Source organism: Lepus europaeus, chromosome 23, assembly GCF_033115175.1.
Source record: "Lepus europaeus isolate LE1 chromosome 23, mLepTim1.pri, whole genome shotgun sequence".
In the NCBI taxonomy this organism is placed as follows: Eukaryota; Metazoa; Chordata; class Mammalia; order Lagomorpha; family Leporidae; genus Lepus; species Lepus europaeus.
In genome coordinates, this window is record NC_084849.1 from 12,938,326 (window position 1) to 12,959,783 (window position 21,458).

The 21,458-nt window shown below is 47.4% G+C and overlaps 1 protein-coding gene across 4 annotated transcripts in view; it reads left to right on the forward strand.

Moving 5' to 3' along the window:
• FBXW8 (F-box and WD repeat domain containing 8) overlaps window positions 1-21,458 on the forward strand; it is a 123,835-nt gene that overhangs the window by 26,606 nt on the left and 75,771 nt on the right. For all 4 annotated transcript variants that reach the window (XM_062182002.1, XM_062182003.1, XM_062182004.1 and 1 more), the window contains exons 3-4: window positions 10,858-11,022; window positions 14,531-14,619. In XM_062182002.1, coding sequence (XP_062037986.1) covers window positions 10,858-11,022; window positions 14,531-14,619 — 254 coding nt within the window. The remainder of the gene's footprint in view (window positions 1-10,857; window positions 11,023-14,530; window positions 14,620-21,458) is intronic.

Below are 21,458 nucleotides of genomic sequence, written 5' to 3' on the forward strand. Positions count from 1 at the left end.
CCGGGTTCTAGTCCCAGTCGGGGCACCGGATTCTATCCCGGTTGCCCCTCTTCCAGGCCAGTTCTCTGCTGTGGCCAGGGAGTGCAGTGGAGGATGGCTCAAGTCCTTGGGCCCTGCACCCCATGGGAGACCAGGAGAAGCACCTGGCTCCTGCCATCGGACCGGCGCAATGCGCCGGCCGCAGCGCGCCAGCCGCGGCGGCCATTGGAGGGTGAACCAATGGCAAAAAGGAAGACCTTTCTCTCTGTCTCTCTCTCACTGTCCACTCTGCCTGTCAAAAAAAAAAAATTAAAAAATTTAAAAAAAATTAAAATAATGATAAATTACTAAGAAATTGCAAAACTTAGTACAGAGAGAGGTTCTATGTAGCCTTCCTTGGTCTCCTCCATTGGTAACATCTCATCTAAGTGCAGAATGGTGTCATAACCAGGAAATTGACCTTGGCACAACCCAAAGCTCATTCTGGTCTCACCAGTTTGGCGTGTACTTGCTGGTGAATTGGGCTCCATGCTGCTTTTTCCCAGGTGTGATTTGTGTGGTAACCTCCACAGCCAGCACAAGAACATGTGTCATGGGGATTTCTTAGGCTCTCCTTTCATAGCTTTTTTTTTTTTTTTTCTTTTTTTTAAGATTCTTATTTATTTGAAAGAGTTACAGAGAGGCAGAGAGTGAGTGAGAGAGAGAAAGAGAGAATGTCTTCCATCTGCTGGTTCATTCCCCAAATGGTTGCAATGGCTGGAGCTGAGCCAGTCCAAAGCCAGGAGCCAGGAGCTTCTTTTTGGTCTCCCATGCGAGTGCTGGCCCCAAGGACTCGGGCCATCTTCTACTGCTTTCCTAGGCCACAGCAGAGAGCTGGATCAGAGGTGGAGCAGCTGGGACTTGGAACCAGCGCCCATATCGGATGCCAGCACCGTAGGTGGTGGCTTTACCCACTACACCACAGTGCTGGCCCCTTTCATAGTTTTTTAAGGCCACATTGACCTCAAACCCTGCCCCACCACCTCTGTTTCTAATCCCAGGCAGCCACTGATCTCCTCTATGATACTGTCTTTTTGTGTTTTCTGTTTTTTGTAACCTGGAGTTTGGTTATGTGTATTTCTTGTGTAGTTTTATAAATTTAGTTGCATGGGCAACAGTGGCGTGTTTTTCATGGAAAAAGCAGAAAAATGTTCATAAAGGAGGCAATAAAGAAAAAGAGAAGATGTGGAGGTTAAAAACCTAAGATTTACAATAAAATTGGTGGGCAAGAAGTAGGTGATTACCACCATAAAAAGTAATGCTGGAACTAAAGTCCAGTCCATTTGATTATGGTGTTTTAAGTTTTGAGGAAAATGGGATCTCATGATCCTGCCAGATGTCGTTGTAGGAGAAGCTAAAGTCCAGGGTTTGTAGCTGAAAGTCCGGAGTCTGTGTGAAGTCTCTGCAGGTGAAGCTTCCACAGCCGAGTGGGCGGCAGCGTCTTCATAGCAGAAGCAGTCTGCAGCTCTCAGGATGCCCTGTGCCCTGAATGCCACCTCTGCCACCGGACTGCGCTCTCAGGGAGGTGCTGGAAGGTTCCTGGTGTGCCCAAATGCAGCACCCTCAGTAGTTCCTTTCAGTCCGCCTGGTTGCAGTCTCTGCCTCCTTAAAGCAGGTTAGGAAGAAGCAAGAAACTGGCAAATAGATTGAGAGCCAGATGAAGCAAGAGTGGCCAACACCGACCATCTCTGTCCTGAGTTGGGGATACGTAGGAGGTGTGGCACTGTTCATGTGACTTTCGTGTGTTTGAGATTTTCCGTGATCAAATATTTTAAAAGAAACAAAACCAGAAAAGTGAGAGAATGCATTTGAGTGAGGAAGTCAGAGCTGAGCTGCTTGTGTGACCTTTGAAAATAAAAGCAATCCAGCTTTTCTAAAAGTTGAGTTTTTGAAAAGTTGGATTTCTGGGGCCGGTGCTGTGGCATAGTGAGTAAAGTCGGCCACCTGCAGTGCCAGCATTCCATGTGGGCACTGGTTTGAGTCCTGGCTGCTCTACTTCCAATCTAGCTCTCTACTATGGCTTGGGAAGATGACCCAAGTCCTTGAGCCCATGCACCCATGTGGGAAACTTGGAAGAAGCTCTAGGCTTCTGGCTTCTGATCAGCCCTGCTCCGGCCATTGCAACCATATGGGGAGTGAACCAGCAGATAGAAGACTCTGTCTGTCTCTGCCTCTATAACTCTACCTTCCAAATAAATAAAATCTTTTAAAAAAAGTTGGGTTTCTTCTTTTATCTCATTCAGTTATTTACAGAGGGCTTATGCTGTACCAGGCACCATTCTAGACAGTGAGGGTAACAGTGAACAACACAGATTCAAAACTTGGCTTTCTTAGAGCTTACATTACATACAGTAAAGACATCATTCAGTAGGCAATCAGGTGGCCATCAGTGCTGTGGGGAAAAAAAATGACAGCACAAGTGATGTTGACCTTGTGCTCTCAAGTGGCCATGGAAGACTTGACAAAGAAGGTGATCTGTGAGCAAAGACCCGAGGAGAGATGGCAGAGGGATGGGTGGTGTGCAGTGGCCCTGAGGCAGGTGTGGCTGAGGCTCACCCGGGCAGAGTGCACACCTGTTGTGTTTGAGGAATAGCCGCCAGGAAGTCAAAGGGGATGTCCCGATGCCTGGGTCCCTGTGGAAGGGTTAGTGTTCATAGTAAAGGGCGTTTGCTGGTGGGATTAAGTTACAGATCTTGGGTGCAGTGATCTTGGATTGTCCAGCTAGACTCAGTGTAACTACAGGGCTCCTTAGAGAGACAGGAGCTCACAGAGGAGAGAAGATGCCACTGGCTTTGAAGATGGAGGAAGGGGCCACAAGCCAAAGAATGTAGGTGTCTAATGGAAGCAGGAAAAGGAAAGGAGATTTCTCTCTGTATCATCCTGAAGGAGTGCAGTGTTGCCCAGACCCTAATTTTAGACCTTTGGCCAGCAGAGCTGTAGGAGAATAAATCTGTTGTTTTAAGCCACTAAGTTTGTAGTAAGTAGAGCATGAGTAAGGAGCTAATACAGGGATATGGTGAAGAGGGAGTGAGGAGAGATGGCAGAATTTGAAAGGCATTCTGTCCACTAAGAGAACTTGAGGTTTTACTCTGAATGAGATGGGAAGCCTTTAGAGTGAGCAGAGGACTGACGAGGTTGGACTCAGATTTTAAAAGGACTGCTTTGGGCTGCTCCATGGAAACTGGGCTGTAGGGGCACAGCAGGAACCAGATGGGAGGCTGCTGAAATAATCTGAAGGGGAGGGAACCTGGTGGCTTAGACCAGGGTTGTAGCCGAGGAAGTGGACACAGTCAGGATCAGTACTGAGGCACAGAACCGGCAAGGACTCCAGGGTCCTGAGCTAGGGAGGGGCGAGGTGGCCGTCTTCTGACCCGGAGGAGACTGTGAAGGGCATGGCAGGGAGGTCAGTGCGGACATGAGGCTGAAGGTGAGTTCTGGGTTGAGCCCAGGACATCGATGGTATTGAAAGCCAGGAAACCAAATGAGAACATTTAGGAAGTAAAAGTAGGCCAGCGCCATGGCTCAATGGGCTAATCCTCCGCCTTGCGGCGCCGACACACTGGGTTCTAGTCCCAGTCAGGCGCTGGATTCTGTCCCGGTTGCCCCTCTTCCAGGCCAGCTCTCTGCTGTGGCCCGGGAGTACAGTGGAGGATGGCCCAAGTCCTTGGGCCCTGCACCCCAGGGGAGACCAGGAGGAAGCACCTGGCTCCTGCCTTCAGATCAGCGCGGTGCGCTGGCCGCAGTGCGCCGGCTGCAGCGGCCATTGTGGGGTGAACCAACGGCAAAGGAAGACCTTTCTGTCTGTCTCTCTCACTGTCCACTCTGCCTGTCAAAAAAAAAAAAGTAAAAGATTCAGGGATTGAACCTGGCAGCCAGAGAGGCCAGCCAGGAAATGGGGAAGGAGTTATGGGAGAATTAGCAAGAAAACCAGACTACAGGGTTCCCTGGAGCTGAGGACTAAGTTTTCAAGGGGGAGAAAGTGATCAAAGGTGTTAAGTGCTGCTGTTTGTCAAGTGAGAGGACTGAGAAGTGACTGTTGGGTTTGGCAGCCTGGAGGTCACTGAGGACCTTGGTGAGGTGAAAGCTAAGGGGCTCCAGGGCAGGTGGGATCATGAATGTAAAGAGCCGTCGCACGTGGCCTGTCCTCCCTGCGTAGACGTGCTGTGCGTACGTGCAGCTAGAACAGTGACACTTTCCCCTGCGTGAGCCTCACTGGGAACCCTGGTCCAGGCAGAGTCATGAAGCTAATGTTTGAGCCAAGAGCTTTTTTCTTTTTTTAATGCGACAATTCACAGTGGTGCTATAAAGAAAATGCTGGAGACACTTTTATTAGCAAACCTTCGCAGCTGAGGCTCACTCAGTGGGGCTTTTACTGAGCGGAGCTGTTCCAGTTCTGATGGATTAAAGGAAAGACCATTAGATCTTTGGAAAGTTCAGGCTTGTAAACTGGGGAGACTCGATGTAATTTAAAGAATTAAAACAACTAGGAATTTTTTCTTTTGGTGGTGTCCTTTAAAATTTGCTTGTGAAAGTTTAAGTAGGTCCTTTCTTTTTGATTTTTTTTCTTCAGAATTTAAGGAAATCCTTAAAAGCTGTCATTTTCATTCTTTAAAAGAAGGAAAAAAGCACCTTCCCTTTATAGTTTGCATAAGAAATTGTTGGCACATTTCTGTTATTACCTCATTGTAGGTACAATCTGTTCCCTTTGTGGAAGTAACTCTCACCTCAGTCTCTTAAAAATCACTCGAAGAGGTTTTTTTGTTTGTTGTCCAGGACTTAATTTTATCCTGAATATTATTTTCTGTGAAGTTAGTGATTTGAGTGATATAGCAAAATATCAACTCTGTATTCTCAGGTTTTTGGTTGTGTTTTTTTTTTTTTTTTTTTTAGATTTGTTTTATTTATTTGAAAGGCAGAGTTACAGAGAGAGAGGTCTTCCATCTGCTGCTTCACTACCCAAATGGCCCCAACAACCAGGACTGGGCCAGGCCAAAGCCAGGAGTTTCATCCGGGTCTCCCATGCGGGTGCAGGAGCCCAAGCACCTGGGCCATGCTCTGCTACCTTCCCAGGTGCATCAGCAGGAAGCTGGATGGGCGTGGAGCAGCTGGGACTCAAATTGGTGTCCGTGCGGAACGTGGCACTTCCGGCCAGGGCTTTAACCCGCTGTGCTGGCCCGTTTTCTCCATTTTTGATCTCCTAACCCTATGGTACAGGCAGATTTTAGGTTGTGTGATTTAAAACTTGGCATTTTCCTGGGAGCGGACATAAAAATCTGTCAGCTTCCACAGATTTTAAGAACTTACATGTTTGAGACTTCTTAGAAGTCCTCCTGACTAGTTTCTCAGTCTTAAAGCGGCTGAAGTTTGTACGGTTTAGGTAGGATCTTCTGGTTTTAGTCAGTGAGCTCTGGACTTGGGTTCTCCTACAATGCAGATGAGCCAGAAGCTCCATCTAACAAGCTTTGGGAGCACAGAGTTTAACAACATTGCCCTCCCTGTTTGGGGGCAGTCTTGGGATCCAGCCCGACTGTAAGAGCAGGAACCCAGGTGGCTCTGTGGCTTCCCCAGCCACAGAGAAGCAGCCCCCAGTCTGGGCACATCTGTGGGTTGGCTCTCACATGCCAAAGGTATGGATCAGTTTGGTGGTTACGGTGCAGGAGAGTGGATGCACATTGTATGCAGTTCGTGTCTGATCAACCAGGAGCCCATGTCTGCTTTCTCTGCAGTGACTTCTGCACAGTGTTGGGCTTTGGAAAGGAGGAGATCAGGAACAAGGCTGGGCAGTGCGACTTTCTGTGTCCCCTTCTGAGATGGGCAACACATACCAGTCTCTTAAAATCTCTGAGAAGTCCTTGACATGTAATCCTGCTTAGCTTTGTGTAAACCAGTGGTCCCTAAATTCGTTTGACCAGGGAATACCTTTTTTTTTTTTAATATGTATTTATTTATTTGAAAGGCAGAGTTACAGAGAGGCAGAGGCAGAGTGAAGTCTTCCATCCACGGGTCCATTCCCCAAATGGCTGCAGTGGCTAGAGCTGGGCTGATCCGAAGCCAGGAGCTTCTTATGGTCTCCCCCATGGGTGCAGTGTCCCATCAACTTGGGCCGTCTTCCACTGCTTTCCCAGCACATTAGCAGGGAGCTGGATTGGAAGTGGAGCAGCTGGGATTGAACCAGTGCCCATATGGTAATGCTGGCACTGTGGGCAGCAGCTTTACCTGCTATGCCACAGCGCCGCCCCCACCATGGAATACTTAGCAACATTCTGAGAAGCTGTGGTTCTGTGTATGCTGTGGCAGTTGCTGGTCTGTGTAATGAGATATGTTCAATGACAACGTCTATATGATCTCAGCTGCTCTGAGTCTTCTCAGTAGTTGCATTTCATGAGTTTTACAAAATTTTATATTTCATAATTTTTAGAACAAAGACTCCTGGATCTGAAGGATCAGGAAAATTGCCCTGTGTTTAGTTAGCGTTTTCTGCCTTGAGAACCCTGGAGGGTCCCTCGGTGTTACTTTTATCTTATACCTCATTTGATCCTGAATTCCAGGGGTCTGATAGAGGACACACTGTACTCTAGACCAACGTGCCTTGTGGCCTGGCTCCATCACAGCTGATGTCGGTCCATCCCTATCTGTTTTTCATGACTGCCTAGTGCTCACACTCAACTCTGGCATAGACAGATGGACAGATACTACCCGGGTGGCATGGGCAGGCTCAGCTGTGAATTAGACTTGCCAAAAATAAAACCATGGTGTTCTTTCTAGTCAAAATTGTGGCTGCATTGTTATTGAGTCATTATCCATTTTTTATTGCCTGACCACTTGTGATCAGATGAGTTTGCCTCACTGAGCCCTTATGGCAAAGATGGAGAAGTGTGGGATGATAGTGTGGTTAAGTGGATTTGTGACTGATGCTGTGGCCATGCCCAGGGTGGGCTGCTTAATAGATCCATGGCAGCCTAGGGTTAGGCTCTAGCGGTTTGCCACAGGGCCCTATTCTCAGCCCCATCCTAGTTAACTTTTTTTTTTTTTTTTAATAATTAAGACACAAAGGCCACAGACTGTATGTTTTGCAGATGACTTATGGTTGGGAGAAGTAGCTAATGTAATGGAGGACAGAATTGGGATTTAAGAGTGATCTGGGAAAAAAATGATCCGAGAAGACTGAAGTGCTGGATGGTGGGTCAAGCAGTGAGGTGGGGTTTTAAATGGAGAGAAAGTGAAGAACATAGGTATAAAAAGTAGCTCTGTGGTGGTGGGAGTTGGAACTTTTTAAATAAATTGCGGTTGTGTTTAAAAAGCTCCTGAAGAGTGATGAGCATGAAATTGAGGTTACAGATAAGGGGGAGAGTGTGAAGAGTGAGAGATGGGAACGTACTTCAGGAAGTTCATGGAAAATGGAGTTAAAAGGTGTGTATTTTGGTGCAAAAAATATTTTTTTTAAGATCCATGTGTACAAGGGGTTTCCAACAAGTTCATGGCAAATGTATGTTCTGAAAACAAATGGCTTTCAGAATTTGGGGGTGCCAGAATGAACTTGTATTTTGATTTCCCTTCGAACTTTTGAAGTACCCTTATACTCAGGGGTTTAAAGCTTATGAGTGATATCTTGTTTCTTAAGCAGGGTGCTGCGTCTGTGAGTGTGAAGTATTCTTTATACCTTTTTGTCTGGCTAAAATATTTAATAATGAATCAGACTGCAGAAGCTTTAGTGCGCTGTTGGGAATCTGCAGTGACATACCCACAAGCACAGCGCCGAGCCGATGCCTGGGCAGACCTTCCTGTTCATGGCACTCGACAGCCCAGAGCTGAGGTGGTGTTCAGTCCCAAGCAGCACATTGAAGAGAGATGCTGTAAATGCACAGCCATGAGCGTACATTCGAGGGGGATGGAGATGGCAGCTAGTCACATGACCAGTAGTTGAATGGAATGGGTAATATTTACAGCAATGAAGAAATAACTAAAGGGATATATGGTGCCATCTTTGGCTATTTGAGGGACTGCCCGGTGGAAGAAGGAATAGATGGTTTCTTGAAAAGGGGAGAATCAGGGCGTTTTCTACACAGTGGAAGAAAGCTCATTCTAATAGTCAGATGGCCTTGTGCTAGAGCAGGCCAGTTTGGGAGGCTGTGTGTGGGAAGCATTTTGGGATTGCACGGACCTCAGCTGGCAGCGGGTGCTGTGAAGAACCTTCCTGCAATGAGGAGATGAACGTAGTTGATCTCCAAGCCCCTCTGAATTCTTCAGATTGAAACTGAAGACTTGAGCCATTGTCACCCGTCAGCATTACGGTGTGAAGCCTTTGGTTCAGAAAAATGACAGCCTTGTTGCTTATGCCTGCTGGTCTTCACTTCTGATGTTGTGGATTCTGTACAAAGTGTCTGTGCCTGCAGAGAAAGTGACTTAGGATGTGGTTGTCGTACACATGCGTGTGCACCTGTACAGCAGAAGTGTGATACAGGAAGCCAGAACCTTCATATGCCAGCAGAGTGTTACGTTGGTCAGTGTTGCTTTTTGCACTACTCATGCTTTTGGTTGAATAGACTTTTTAAAAAAATACATATTTATTTATTTGAAAGAGTTACAGCAAGAGAGGAAGAGACAGAGATCTTGTATCTACTGGTTCACTCTTCAGAGGGCCACAAGGGATGGGGCTGGACCAGGCCAAAGCCAGAAGACTGGAGTTTCTTCCGGGTCTTCCTTGTGAGTGCAGGGGCCCAAGCACTTGGGCCATCTTTTGCCGCTTTTCCCAGGTGATCAGCAGAGAGCTGGTCGGAAGTGGAGCAGCTGGGACATGAACCAACATCCTTACAGGACGTGGGTGTCAGAGGCGGTAGCTTTACTCACTTTGCCACCATGCTGGCCCATCCTGTATTTCTTCAGACATGTTTTCTGTCAGTGTTTACAGCATGTTTGTTTCTGTTGACTGCTCTTTTCCTTTATGTGGATCCTACTTCTTGTTTCATTGCAGGTCTTCTAATTTGTCGTTAAAAACTGGGACATTCTCGACAATCTGTGACCATTCTGGCAATCATCATTCTCATTCTGCAGAGTTTGTTCCTGCTGCTTGTTGTTTTTGATGTTGGTGCTGTTTATTTACTTTCCTGGCCTGATTCTCTAGTCTATATTCTTTGTCCTGCAGGGCCACAGAAGTCCCAGTTTGATTAGCTCAGTGGTCTGCCGTTGATGGGCAGATTTCCTTACAGGCAGCCTTTGCTGAAGTGCTCTGTGTGTTGGTCACTGTTTCCCCGTTCCAGCAGTCATCACTCTGCCTTAGCCTTCTCTTACTGCTGGTGAAGAACCTAGGGGTCAGGGCCTTCTCGGAATTTTCCTGGGCAAGTGCACGTGGCATTCTAGACTCCCAGGAATACGTTGGAGTCTTTCAAGGCTCTGTGGAATCCCATGCCCAGCTTTTCCTTCTACAGCGTGTTGGTCAGCATCTTGTTAGCCCTGACTAGTTAGTGTACCTCAGGCAGCTGTCGTGTTAACAGTTGTCTCTTCCTGTTTGGACAAACGCCCTGGAGTTAGTGAGTGCTCCTTCAGTTCAGATAAAGACAGGCCCAGGAGTAGGCCTCTCCAGTAGCTTCCAGACAGGTCAAATGGTGATAGTCTCTGAGGACTGGATTTCTGAGGAGCCCCAAACGCGTCTGTCCCCCAGTGACTTCTAGGCTGCTGGGTTTTCCAGCTTCCATTGTTGCAAGGCTGTTGGAGCTGGAGAGGAGGGGATAGCTCAAGGTAAATGACACAGAGATCACTGTTTTGAGATTTGCCATTTTTTCTCGAGTACATGTTCCTAAGAATGTTGCAGGCCTTTCATTAATTTCTGAGGCTCTGAAAAAGTTGGTTGTGACAATTTTTTGTCACTGTGTGGAGATTTTTGGAGGTGTTTGTTCTGCCTTCCTAAGGTGTCTTTGCATTGTGAGCATCTGCTGCACTTCTGTTGTGTGCTTGCTTGCTCTCACTTTGGCTCGTGTTTCTTCTCACCTCTGTCTCTGATGCTTGAAGTGGCCCTATGGAGTAGAAACACAGGAACCAGAGGCCACTGGTCACCACTCTCAGCTGATCAGAAATGGATTTCAACCTTAGGATAGGCACAGGCGGTTTCAACACGCACTGAAGACTGCATTGTGCTCACTTGCTGGATCCATCTTTTCTAGTCTTGCCAACTTTGTACATTATCCTGTGATGAACTAAATTCATTGTTGCCCATTTTAGGGTTAGGAAGTAAAACACTAACAACAAAAAAGGCACTGGACACTGCTAGGACTCAAAATTCAGACAGACAGGATGCTGGCTTCTCTCTGCCAGATCTCACAGTTCTGGAGTTTTCTGTTGAATGTGTTTTTTAAAATCTTAAGTTCCCACATGTAATGTAAATTTGAATTTCTTCTGTGACTGTAAATTTGTGCTATTGGTATTTATTGTACTGCAGCCTCTTATTTCACGGGCCACCAGGTCCAAATCCAGAAGATAGAAGTGAAGCTGCTGTGGGTGGAAGGTCGCAGTGCTGTCCTGGAAAGCTCTGTGTGATCATGTGGCTAATTACCATGAGAAGTTTGTCTTTCTTGCCTTTTATGTATTTGTATACCTTTTTTCTCTTGTTAGATCATGATTTAACCAAGCAGTCAAAAACATGATATTACACGGTGATAAAACAGTCTTGAAAGATAAAACTGGAAACATTTGCTTGTATTTTTTTCCACCTCCGAGTGTTTGTTAATGAGACATTTTATACTGCTGTAAACCCAGGGCAGTGATAAAGGTGTTGATTGATTTTTGGATGGCAAGGGGCTCCTCTAATTGCAGAATTTGACATTTGTGTCCCTTCTGTCGTTCTAGGTGAGCAAGACGTGGAAGGTGATTGCAGAAGACGAAGTGCTGTGGTACAGGCTGTGCCAGCAGGAAGGACACCTTCCGGAGAGCAGCATCTCGGATTATTCTTGCTGGAAGCTCGTCTTCCAGGAGTGCCGAGCCAGGGAACACATGTTAAGGACCAACTGGAAGGTAGGCAGTGGCCAATATCGTGACCTGTAGAGAACAGCTTACAAGGACAAGGAATCCCTGCCTGCAGTTACAGTCTGCAGTTGATTGTCGAACACAAAGGGAGGGGCGTGTGCCGAACAGCCCCGCCAGCCACTGCTGACTTGTCCAGTTCGTCGCTGTCTGCCCCCGTTTTCAGCCACAAGATTGGGAGGCATCCCCTTGCTCTCCAGGAGAGGAGCGGCGATACTGGGTTGCCAGGCACTGCCCCTCTGCTGGCTGGGCTTGTTGAAGTCGTGCCCGGTACAGCTCCTTTTCACGTTCTCACGTTCTCGCCTCTGGAAAGATGAAGGAAGCAAAAGCACCGTCCTTACGAGAAAGGAGCCGGCAGCATCCCTGCCAGTGAATGCAGGGGAGATGTTAAATGTCTCTGAGCACCGGCTTCTCTTCCCTCACGTAACCTCCTGGCTTGCTTCCCTAACATTTGTCACTTCAGAGTCTCTACAGAAATATTAGATCACAGCTAGGAATTCATACCATGGAGGCTGTAGGAGAGAACTGTCAGGGAGCAGTTACATAAAGCTGTTGGAGGCGCGACAAGGCTGCATTGTGGCTGCTCCTGGGAAGTGGGTATTCAGTGGGAGAGAAGGGATGGGCCTGTGCCCCTTCCTCTCCTGTAAGGGTCGATCCTAATAGACTTTGAGATACATGAGCTTTTGCTTGTTACTGATGGTGACGTATTGCCAGTGTGCAGGTTTGTCCCTAGTAACCGTGTAGCCTGATGAGTGACCAATACGCTTGACCTGAGCCTCCTCACACAGTGGCTGGCTAGGTGAGTGAGAGTGGCACTGTTCTCTAAACCCCAGCACTCATGGCATTGGGGGCCAGGTGATTGTTTTCTAGGGGTGGTGTTTCTGTGTGTACTGCAGGATGTTGAGTAGGATTCCTGGCCTCACCCACCAGATGCTGGTAGCATGCCCTCTTCCCTCCAGTCTGGACAACCCAAAGTGTCTCCAGACAGTGCCACATGTCCCCCGGGAGGGAGGAGATAAAATCGCCAGTGTTCTAAGAGGTGTTAAGTTGTTAAGACACCATCTCTAGTAAGGTCATGTTGGCCCCGGGATTTGTGTTTGCATCCACACAAGGTAATCAACTGGCATGCCTGGTTAGGGCCATGTGATGGGCCACGGGTGAGCGGTGGGTTGAAAGGTTTGACAAAGAAAGGTGCTCAGATAACCGAAGGGCCAGAAAGTGAAGGGTTTAGCCCTGGTGGGAGGTGCTTCAATTTAGGAAAGCTTGAGGTGGGAGCTGGAGACAGTTGGTGTCCCATGGCTTGCAGTAGGAGATGTCAGGCCCTGCACATTAGCAGGAAGCTGGATCAGAAGTGGAGTAGGAGCTGGCACTGTGGCATAGTGGGTAAAAAGCCACTGCTTGCAGTGCCGGCATCCCATATGGGCGCTGGTTCGAGTCCCAGCTGCTCCACTTCTGATCTATTTCTCTGCTATGGCCTGGGAAAGCAGTAGAAGATGGCCCAAGTCCTTGGGCCCCTGCACCCATGTGGGAGACCTGGAAGAAGCTCCTGGCTCTGGATTGGCACAGTTCTGGCCATTGCCTCCAACTGGGGAGTGGAAGACCTCTGTCTCTCTCTCTCTCTTTCTCTCTCTCTCTCTGCCTTAATACATAAATCTTTTTTTTTTTTTTTTTTTTTTGACAGGCAGAGTGGACAGTGAGAGAGAGAGACAGAGAGAAAGGTCTTCCTTTGCCATTGGTTCACCCTCCAATGGCCGCCGTGGCCAGCGCGCTGCAGCCTGAGCACTGCGCTGATCCAAAGCCAGGAGCCAGGTGCTTCTCCTGGTCTCCCATGCGGGTGCAGGGCCCAAGCACTTGGGCCATCCTCCACTGCCTTCCTGGGCCATAGCAGAGAGCTGGCCTGGAAGAGGGGCAACCGGGACAGGATCGGTGCCCCGACCGGGACTAGAACCTGGTGTGCTGGCGCCGCAGGCGGAGGATTAGCCTATTGAGCCGCGGTGCCGGCCGATAAATAAATAAATAAATCTTAAAAAAAAAAAAAAAACAAAATGGAGTAGCAAGCACTCTAATATGGAATGCAGATGCCCCAAGTGGTGACTTAACCCACTTTATCACAAATCCCACTAAAGAGTGTTTATTTTCATCTACTTGGGATATAGAACAAAAGAGAAACAGTGACTATAGAAATATAGAGACAAGGACCTTCCACATTGCTGGCTCAGTCCACAAATGCCCACAATAGCATGGGCTAGGCCAGACCAAAGTCAGGATCCTGGAACTCCATCTGTGTCTGCCACATGGGCGGGAGGGGCCCAAGGACTTGAGCCATCGTTCTCTGCCTCCCAGGATGTAGTCGTAGGAAGCTAGATAGAAAGTGGAAGAGCCAGGACTTGAACCAGCACACCTGCTATGTCATGATGCCCATTATGGTTTACTTGGTATTCTTGAAAACTTTATTCCCACTTTTTGTTTTTAAAGATTTATTTACTTATTTGAAAGGCAGAAATATAGAAAAGGAGAAGAGAACGAGAGAGAAGTCTTCCATCCGCTGGTTCACTCCACAAATGACCACAAGGACTGGGACTGAGCCAGGCCGAAGCCAGGAGCCAAGAGCTTCATCCGGGTCTCCCACACGGGTGCAGAGGTCCAAGCAGTTGGGCCGTCTTCTCCTGCTTTCCCAGGCACATTAACAGGGAACTGGATAGGAAGTGGAGCAGCCAGGACTGGAACTGATGCCCATGTGGGATGCTGGCACTGCAGGCGGAGGCTGAACCTGCTATGCCGCAGCACTGGCCCCCACACTTGCTTTTAGCTTTTATGATTCTATTCTTCATAAATATTTTATACCCCTTCAGATTTCCTTTATTTTTATAAATTTTTAAAAATACTTATTTTATGTATTTTTTCCAAATAAATGATCATGGTAATGTAGTTCAGAAATCATGAAAGGACATGCAGTGGTGAACGCCCATCTCCCTCCGCTCTCCCCAGTGCCAGCTGTAAGCAGGGAAATGTGTGTTTAGGTTTGAGAGCTTCCCTTGACACTGTTGCTGTGAAACCCCTGAGCTGGTGGTCAGAAATCGTGTCACCTCTTCTTTTTGCCATCCTGATCTTTTGTCTTCCTATCTGATTTTCCATTTTATTTTGAGAGTTCTTGTGTGAGTTGTCAATGGACATGAAATATTTTCTACTGAGCTGAGGAGCTCAGCGTTGTTGATACACCTCTTCAGATAAATGCCACTGCCAGCAGCCATTTGCCAGCCTACTGTGGACTGTGGCTCTTTGTGCGCATGGATTTTCTTTGTATTCGGGAGTTTCACTCATCCTGAGCCCCCTAGCTCAGTGCCTTTAATGTACATGGTACCTTGTATGTGCTTAGTGTCTTGACTTGTTTGGTTGCCATCTTTGACGTAGCACTGTGAGATGGAGATGAACGTGACGTGCTTTGCCTTCCAGCTCTCCCAAGAACCGTGTAAACCTCATCCCCCTTTTCCTCATGCAGAATCGAAAGGGGGCCGTGAGCGAGCTGGAGCCTGTTCCTGACGCAGTGTTGTGTGACGTGCACTCTCATGACGGCGTTGTCATTGCTGGGTAAGCAAGGCCGCTCTTCATCTTCATCTTCATCCTGTGTCCTGGGCGCCCTCTGAGTACAGGGTCCTTGTCTTTCCTTGGGAATGTGTTCACTCTGCAGCGAGTGGTGAGGAGCAAACGGCGCTGAGCAGACCTGTGGTCCATTTGCCTCAGTGTGTCTTTCCTAGCTTTTAAATCACGCTTGTGGCATGTTATCTAGGATTTTCATGAAGGCACACAGTTTGTATTTTATGAAGACATAAAGAAGTCAAGCAAGAATAGTAACAGGGCCTGTTGTGCTCTCCTGCGCTGAAGCTGGTGCTGTGGCCACTCTTGACCTCCCTTCCCCACAGCTTAGTGTGTGCTTGCTGCTCGAGCTGTCCTGCCCAGGGCTTTTTGTCTCCCTGGCCAAGAAATAGAATGTTGGCTTCTGTAAATTCCTTTGGTACCAGTTCCCTAAACCACTTTCAGGAGTTCTTCATCATTTGCCACGGAGGTGCATTGATGTATTTCTTTAATGTACATTAAGGGGGCCTGCACTGTGGCATAGAAGGTTAAACCTCCACCTGCAGCACTGGCATCCCATATAGGCGCTGCCTTGAGTCCCAGCTGCTCTTGTTCTGACCCAGCTCCCTGCTGATGGCCTGGGAAAGCAGTGGGAGATGGCCCAAGTGCTTGGGCCCCTGCACCCGTGTGGGAGACCAGGAAGAAGCTCCTGACTGCTTCTGATCAGCCCACCTCTGGCTGTTGCAGCTGTCTGGGGAGTGAACCATCATGTGGAGGACCTCTCTCTGTCTGTAACTCTGCCTCTCAAATAAGTAAATAAATCTTTAAAAAAAATAATGTACATTAAGAAAATCAGCTCTTTTTTTGGATTCAACTATAGTCTCAAATTGTACGCTTAAATTAAAAAGCTTTTTTTTTTAATTTGAGAGATCTTTCATCCATTGATTTGGCCTCCAAATGACCATAAGCTCTAGAATTGGAACAGGTTGAAGCCAGGAGCCTGGAATTCCCAGCTGGGGGTCTCATGTGGGTGGCAAAGACCCAAGCACTTGAGCCCTAATCTGCTGCCTTCCCAGGAAGTTAGCCGGGAGCTGGATCAGAAGCAGAGTAACCGAGACTCAAGTCAGGCCTCTAATATGGTATGCAGGCAGGACTGCTGGTCACTAAAGCTGCTTTACCAAGCACCTACCCCTCAAACTGTGTCGTTTAAATTGTGTGCCTTCTTAGCCTTCAATCATGCTGTAAAATAGAGACCAAAACACTTAGATTTCTGAGTCTTGATGGACTCTGAAGTGAGCCAAATAAGGTTTCTGCTAGTAGGAAAAGAAAACCAGGCACAGCAAGCTAAGCTGCTGCCTTCAATGCTGACATCACATATTGGAATGCGAGTTTGGAAAGAAAGAGTGATGGGGGGGGGGGGAGTAGGGAGGGGGGAAGTGGGGAGGGAGGGGGGAGTGGGGAGGGAGGGAGGGGGTGAGAAAAAGAGAGAGAGAGAGAGAGAGAGATCTTCCATCCACTGGTTCATTCCCCAGATGGCCACAACAGCTAAAAAGCCAAGAGCCTAGACCTCTGAGTCTCCCGTGTGATTGACAGGGGCTCAGCTATTTGGGCTTTCACTGCTTCCCCAAGTGTATCAGCCTGGGAGCTTCATTGGAAGCAGAACAGCCTGAGCTCCAGTGTGCCATGCGTACCTCGAATTCGGCAGCTTAACCCACTGCACCACGACGCTGACTCCTAGCTTATCTTGAAAGATCTAGATTGAGTTCTGGGCTCCTGTCTTGGGCATGATCCAGCCCTGACTGTTGGGGGCTTTTGGGTAGTGAATCAGTAGATGGAAGATCTCTGTTTCTCTGCCTTTTAAGTAATTTTAAAAAATTCCTTCTTGATAGTACTGTGAGAATGCTGTAGAACTGTTATTTTTAGGAAGGCTAATGGACGAGAACTCTGGCTCCACTACCTATTGCTAGGAGCCCCTGACAGGCAAGGTCCTTTCTGCCCACTAATGCCAACAACCGGTGGTGACTTTAGAAGGCACTGACACCATTCGGGCTTAGAAAGGAGTCGGCCTTGTGTGTCAGAAGACACAGTGCCAGGGCTGGACTGAAATTGTCTTTAAAGAAATCAGAAGTAGCAGAGAGACTTCCATCTCCAAAGCCGATTGTAATGTTCTCCCTGGACGTGGTGCTCCTGCAGGCCAGGCTGACTCGGAGTCCTGATGCCAGAGCTGCTCTCCCGCCTCCCTGTTCCCTGGAGGTCTGTTCGCATTACAGATTCTGCCAGCACAGAGCCAGGCGGTGGCAGAGTTGTGCGGATCGATGAGATGAAACCTGATCTGTGGGCCAGAGAGGCTCCTTTTTCACAGAGAACCTTGGTGGATGGCTTCGCATGAGGTACTTCAGTCTTGCTTGTATGAGAGCATCTTGTGTTTATCATTAAAATTTCATCTGGTGGTTACGATGCTTGTTTTCTGGGTCAGATCTTGAATCCCTTTTCATTTGAGACAGTGGTGTTTGTGGTTACCTCATTCCCAATCAATGTTGTATTCACCAAGCTTTTCACCGTGATGCATCTCCAAGGAGCTTCTTAAAGAGACAGTGACCACCCCACCATTGCTTTCTCTTGTACAGCCTATCTGCTGTTCTCTTTCTTTTCTTCTTTCCTTCCCATTTCTCTCTTTTACACAAGTGGAATCTCTTTAGAAGCTTGGTTTTATGTATCCAGAGCTAGCAAAACAATAAAACATCTTTGCATTGAAGCTTCTTAAATGTGTTTTATAGAATTATCGGAGGGCCAAGATGGTTGGGAAATCTGCATCTTCTACATTCGCAGTTCCTGGATGAGGTCAGGTTGCAAAGACCTTGACTGATTTGTGTTGCATTGGCCTTCAGGTTGATCTGGCTTTGTGCTTCCTTCCTTTTCTTTGCACACAAAGCCAAAGTTACCTAAAACAGTCATTGACTCATCCCTTACCTGACAGGTGCCGGAGTACCTGTTGTATGGGCAGCACTGGCCCCTGCTCGCCTTAGACCTGTTTGTCTAGCAGGGAAACAGGCATGATTCTCAGTGATTTTGTTTTTCACTTTTGGTCTATGAGTCTGCTTCCTGTGCCATCCTAGGAATAATTTCCACTTACCTTTTCCTGACATTCGGAGTTCTTTGGAATTTGTTTCCTACCTACCTATTGCTCTTCTTGAGTGAACCTTTGTGGGTTTTTCACTGTTCTATTTAGTCACCACTGACCAAATATTGTTTAAAAATTGTGGCAGAAATCACATACCATGACGTTCACTCTTCTAAAGTGTACAGCTCATGATTTTTATGAAAATTCACAGGGTGGCATTATCATCTAACTCCAGAACATGTTCGGCACTCCCAGAGGAAACCTGGCTGGCATCCTTTTAGGCCTGCCCCAGCCCTGTCTCCTTCCAGAGACTTCTGGGATGCCCTGGCCTGACACCCTGCCTGTGCCCCAGGTCTGCTCTGCTCTCACTGTGGGAGAAGGGATTCTCTGTAGCTCATCATGTGGCCTCATGGCTCCACTTAGATGTTTGTTGTATTACTAACTTCTAACTTTGCAGCCGTGTGTCGTCTTTCCAGTAATGTGTAAGTGTCTCGTGAGGCTCAGTTGATCTGCCTGTGTACCGTTCTGTGTGCAGTGGGCATTGCAAGTTGTGCTCAGTCTCCTTTGCCCCCTCCCTGCACTTACCTGTCATGTGGGACACTGGCGATCAGAGCCTGCTGTCTCTTGCCTGTCAAAAAAAAAAAAAAAAAAACCAACATGATGAGTAGAGGTTTGCATATTTATCTCCTTTTCAGTACTATGAAACTTCCTTATTTAAAAATTGTAAAACACATGCTGTGGTAGAAATTTAACTTCCACATAAGTGTGTGGAATAAAGTTGGTTATTTTCCTGGGCTGCAGTCCTATAGGTGGAATTAGTGGATCTGGGGGAATGCATTTTTATGATTTTTAAGATTAAGAAATTATTTTAAAATGCTTCCATAACCTTCACCTTTTTTCTGATTTGAAGTCTCCAAACCATCTCTCAGGCCTTGTCCTCCTCAGGTGTGCGGCTTCCTAAAGCAACGCTACTCTCTGAGTGTCACTTTGGGGCCTGAGAGCCAATGGCCTTTTCTTGATCCTCCTCTAAGGCTGTTGGCAGCATTTGACCCTGCTCGCTGGACCTCTCTAGAGATGGGGTAGCACATCGGGAATACCTTTCTTTTTTTAAAATATTTTTTAAAGAATTATTTATTTATTTGAAAGTCAGAGTTACACAGAGAGGAGAGGCAGAGAGAGAGAGAGAGAGAGAGAGGTCTTCCATCCACTAGTTCCCTCCCCAGATGGCTGCAACAGCCAGAGCTGCACTGATCCGAAGCCAGAAGCTTCTTCCGGGTCTCCCATGTGAGTGCAGGGGCCCAAGGACTTGGGCCGTCTTCCACTGCTTTCCCAGGCCATAGCAGAGAGCTGGATAGGAAGTGAAGCGGCTGGGACTTGAACAGGTGCCCATATGGGATGCTGTCACTTCAGACAGCAGCTTTACCTGCTATGCCACAGTGCCGGCCCTGGAAATATCTTTGTACCCTCAGAGCCTAACGCCAGTCCCAGCACCCAGGAAATTCTGAGGACTGAGTGTCTGCCTGTCAGTTCCCTGCTTTATCTGCAAACCTGCATTCCCCGGGCCTCCTCCAACCCACCTGAGCTCCTTTCCTGGACCTTCTGTGGTCTTGTGTGGCCACAGAGCGATGGTACTGTTGCATTCCAGAAAATGCCTGAACCAGATGTTTTCTTTGCCCGCTAAGTCACAACAGAAAAAACTTGTGCTTAGCAGTTCAGACACACCTACTTTCTACTTTGATTTTCCAGCTAAAATTTCCCATTGCTTTAACTTAAGACACATTTGTGTTCAGAAGTCACCTCTCTGCAGAATAAGCCACATTCTTTTCTCTGAGAGGGCGGCGTCTGCCTGCGTTTGCTCCAATCTGGTGGCAGTCCTGAAATGGTAGGGAGGACGAGTGTGTATCTCCCTTGCCTTTTAGAAGAAGTATCATCTAGAAGGTGTGTTGATAATAAGTGACCAGGGAAGGTTTCTTTTGTTTGTCTCTTTAGGTTTTTAGTGGTGACAGCTCTTAGACTTTTAGAAAGGTTTAGCAATTTTTTTTGTGTATCATTTAGAAGAAAGGAGGCTGTGAAAACATCCCTGCTCTGTTTTGTGATGCTTGGACTGTTCTCCGTCTCCCCAGTTGCACTCTGGAAGTGAAGAGTGTTGCAAACAGATGACGTCATGGGTTCACAGCGGTGGCAGAATGCAAGCTGAGGCTCAGGGTGCAGTGGAAGCTGCCTTGCAGAAGAAGTGAAGGAGATGGCCTAGTGAGGGAGCGCCTGCTGGGTCCCTGGAGACGAGGCCAGCCCAGGGCCAGCTCTGCTGAGCTTTTGTCAGATGCCCGGGAGTGGTGGGGTTTGCCGTCAGCCCCGTCCTCATTGATGATCCCTGAAGCGTGTCCGTTCTCAGGAGGCAGCACAGTTTTCTATTCAAAGTAGAGGACCTTTTTTTCCCCTCCCATCTGGTTTTAAAATATGAAGCACCCTCTTTTGTGGATGATTTTTTGAAACTCCTAAATGTTTTTCTCCTTTTTTCCGCTGGTGTGGCCTGCCTTCCTGCCTTACTGGAAGGAGCAGCCGCTCTGCATCCAGGGATCTTGGCTCTGCCAGATGTGGCCGGAGGGAAAGCCGTTATCACTTAATGTTGCAAAACGTGAGCTGCCTGCTTTTTCTGAGCACATTCAGTTCCAGTTTGCCTCAGGCCTTTGCGGCACTGTGCCTTCATAGGTTCATACCAGCGTGGCAAACACTGCTCTCTCCCAACGTGCACCAGGTGTGATCTTACGCAGATTTGTTTTATCTTTATTAGCTCTGTCTCTCCAACCAAATTGGACATCAGAGTCAAGGGTTTCCAGTCTTCTGTAAATAGAAAACAAATTTGAGCTTCAAGTTTATATATATATAAGTTGGTATTGAATATCTTGTCATTTACTTTGCCTATTGGTATTTCAGTGGAATTTTATCATTGTTTTATAATTATGAACTGTTAGGCAATATCAGTTTAAACATAATCACCTAAAGTAGCCTGAAATACTTTGTCCTCTTTATTTTTTTAAAAGATTTATTTCATTTATTTGAAAGAGCTACACAGAGAGAGAGGGAGAGGGAGAGTCTTCCATTGCTGGTTAACTCCCCAAGTGGCTGCAACGTCTAGAGCTGCGCCAATCTGAAGCCAGGAGCTTCCTCTAGGTCCTTGCAAGGGCCCAAGGGCATGGGCCATCTTCTGCTGCTTTCCCAGGCCATAGCAGAGAGCTGGATCAGATGTGGAGCAGCCAGGACTTGAACCAGCGCCCATGTGGGATGCTGGCACTGCAGGCAGCAGCTTTACCCGCTATGCCATGCCGCTGGCCCCATGTACTCCTTATAAATGATTTTTTCTCTACTTTTCCCATTAGTTAAAAATGTACCTTTAAATTAGCCATGTACCATGCCAAAATTTTAAGAGTGTGGCTTTGTTCTGAAAATACATATATATATTTTTTCTCTGAATTGTTGGATATTTTCTATTCAGAAATGGATGTTCTCAGGGCTGCTGTTTCTGACACTTTGCAGGTTTCTTAGGAGTATCTAAAAAATAGATGATACCTACGGATTACTTTACGGTTCTTGGGGATAAGAAATGTGTTATAAATATGGATTGGTGGTAGGGTTGTGTCAGACCTGTGTCAGCCATGCTTCTGCTTACTCAGGGCATGCTTCTTGGAGAACTTCTGACAGTTTTCCTTTCAGCCTTGTTTGATATGGATTTTGT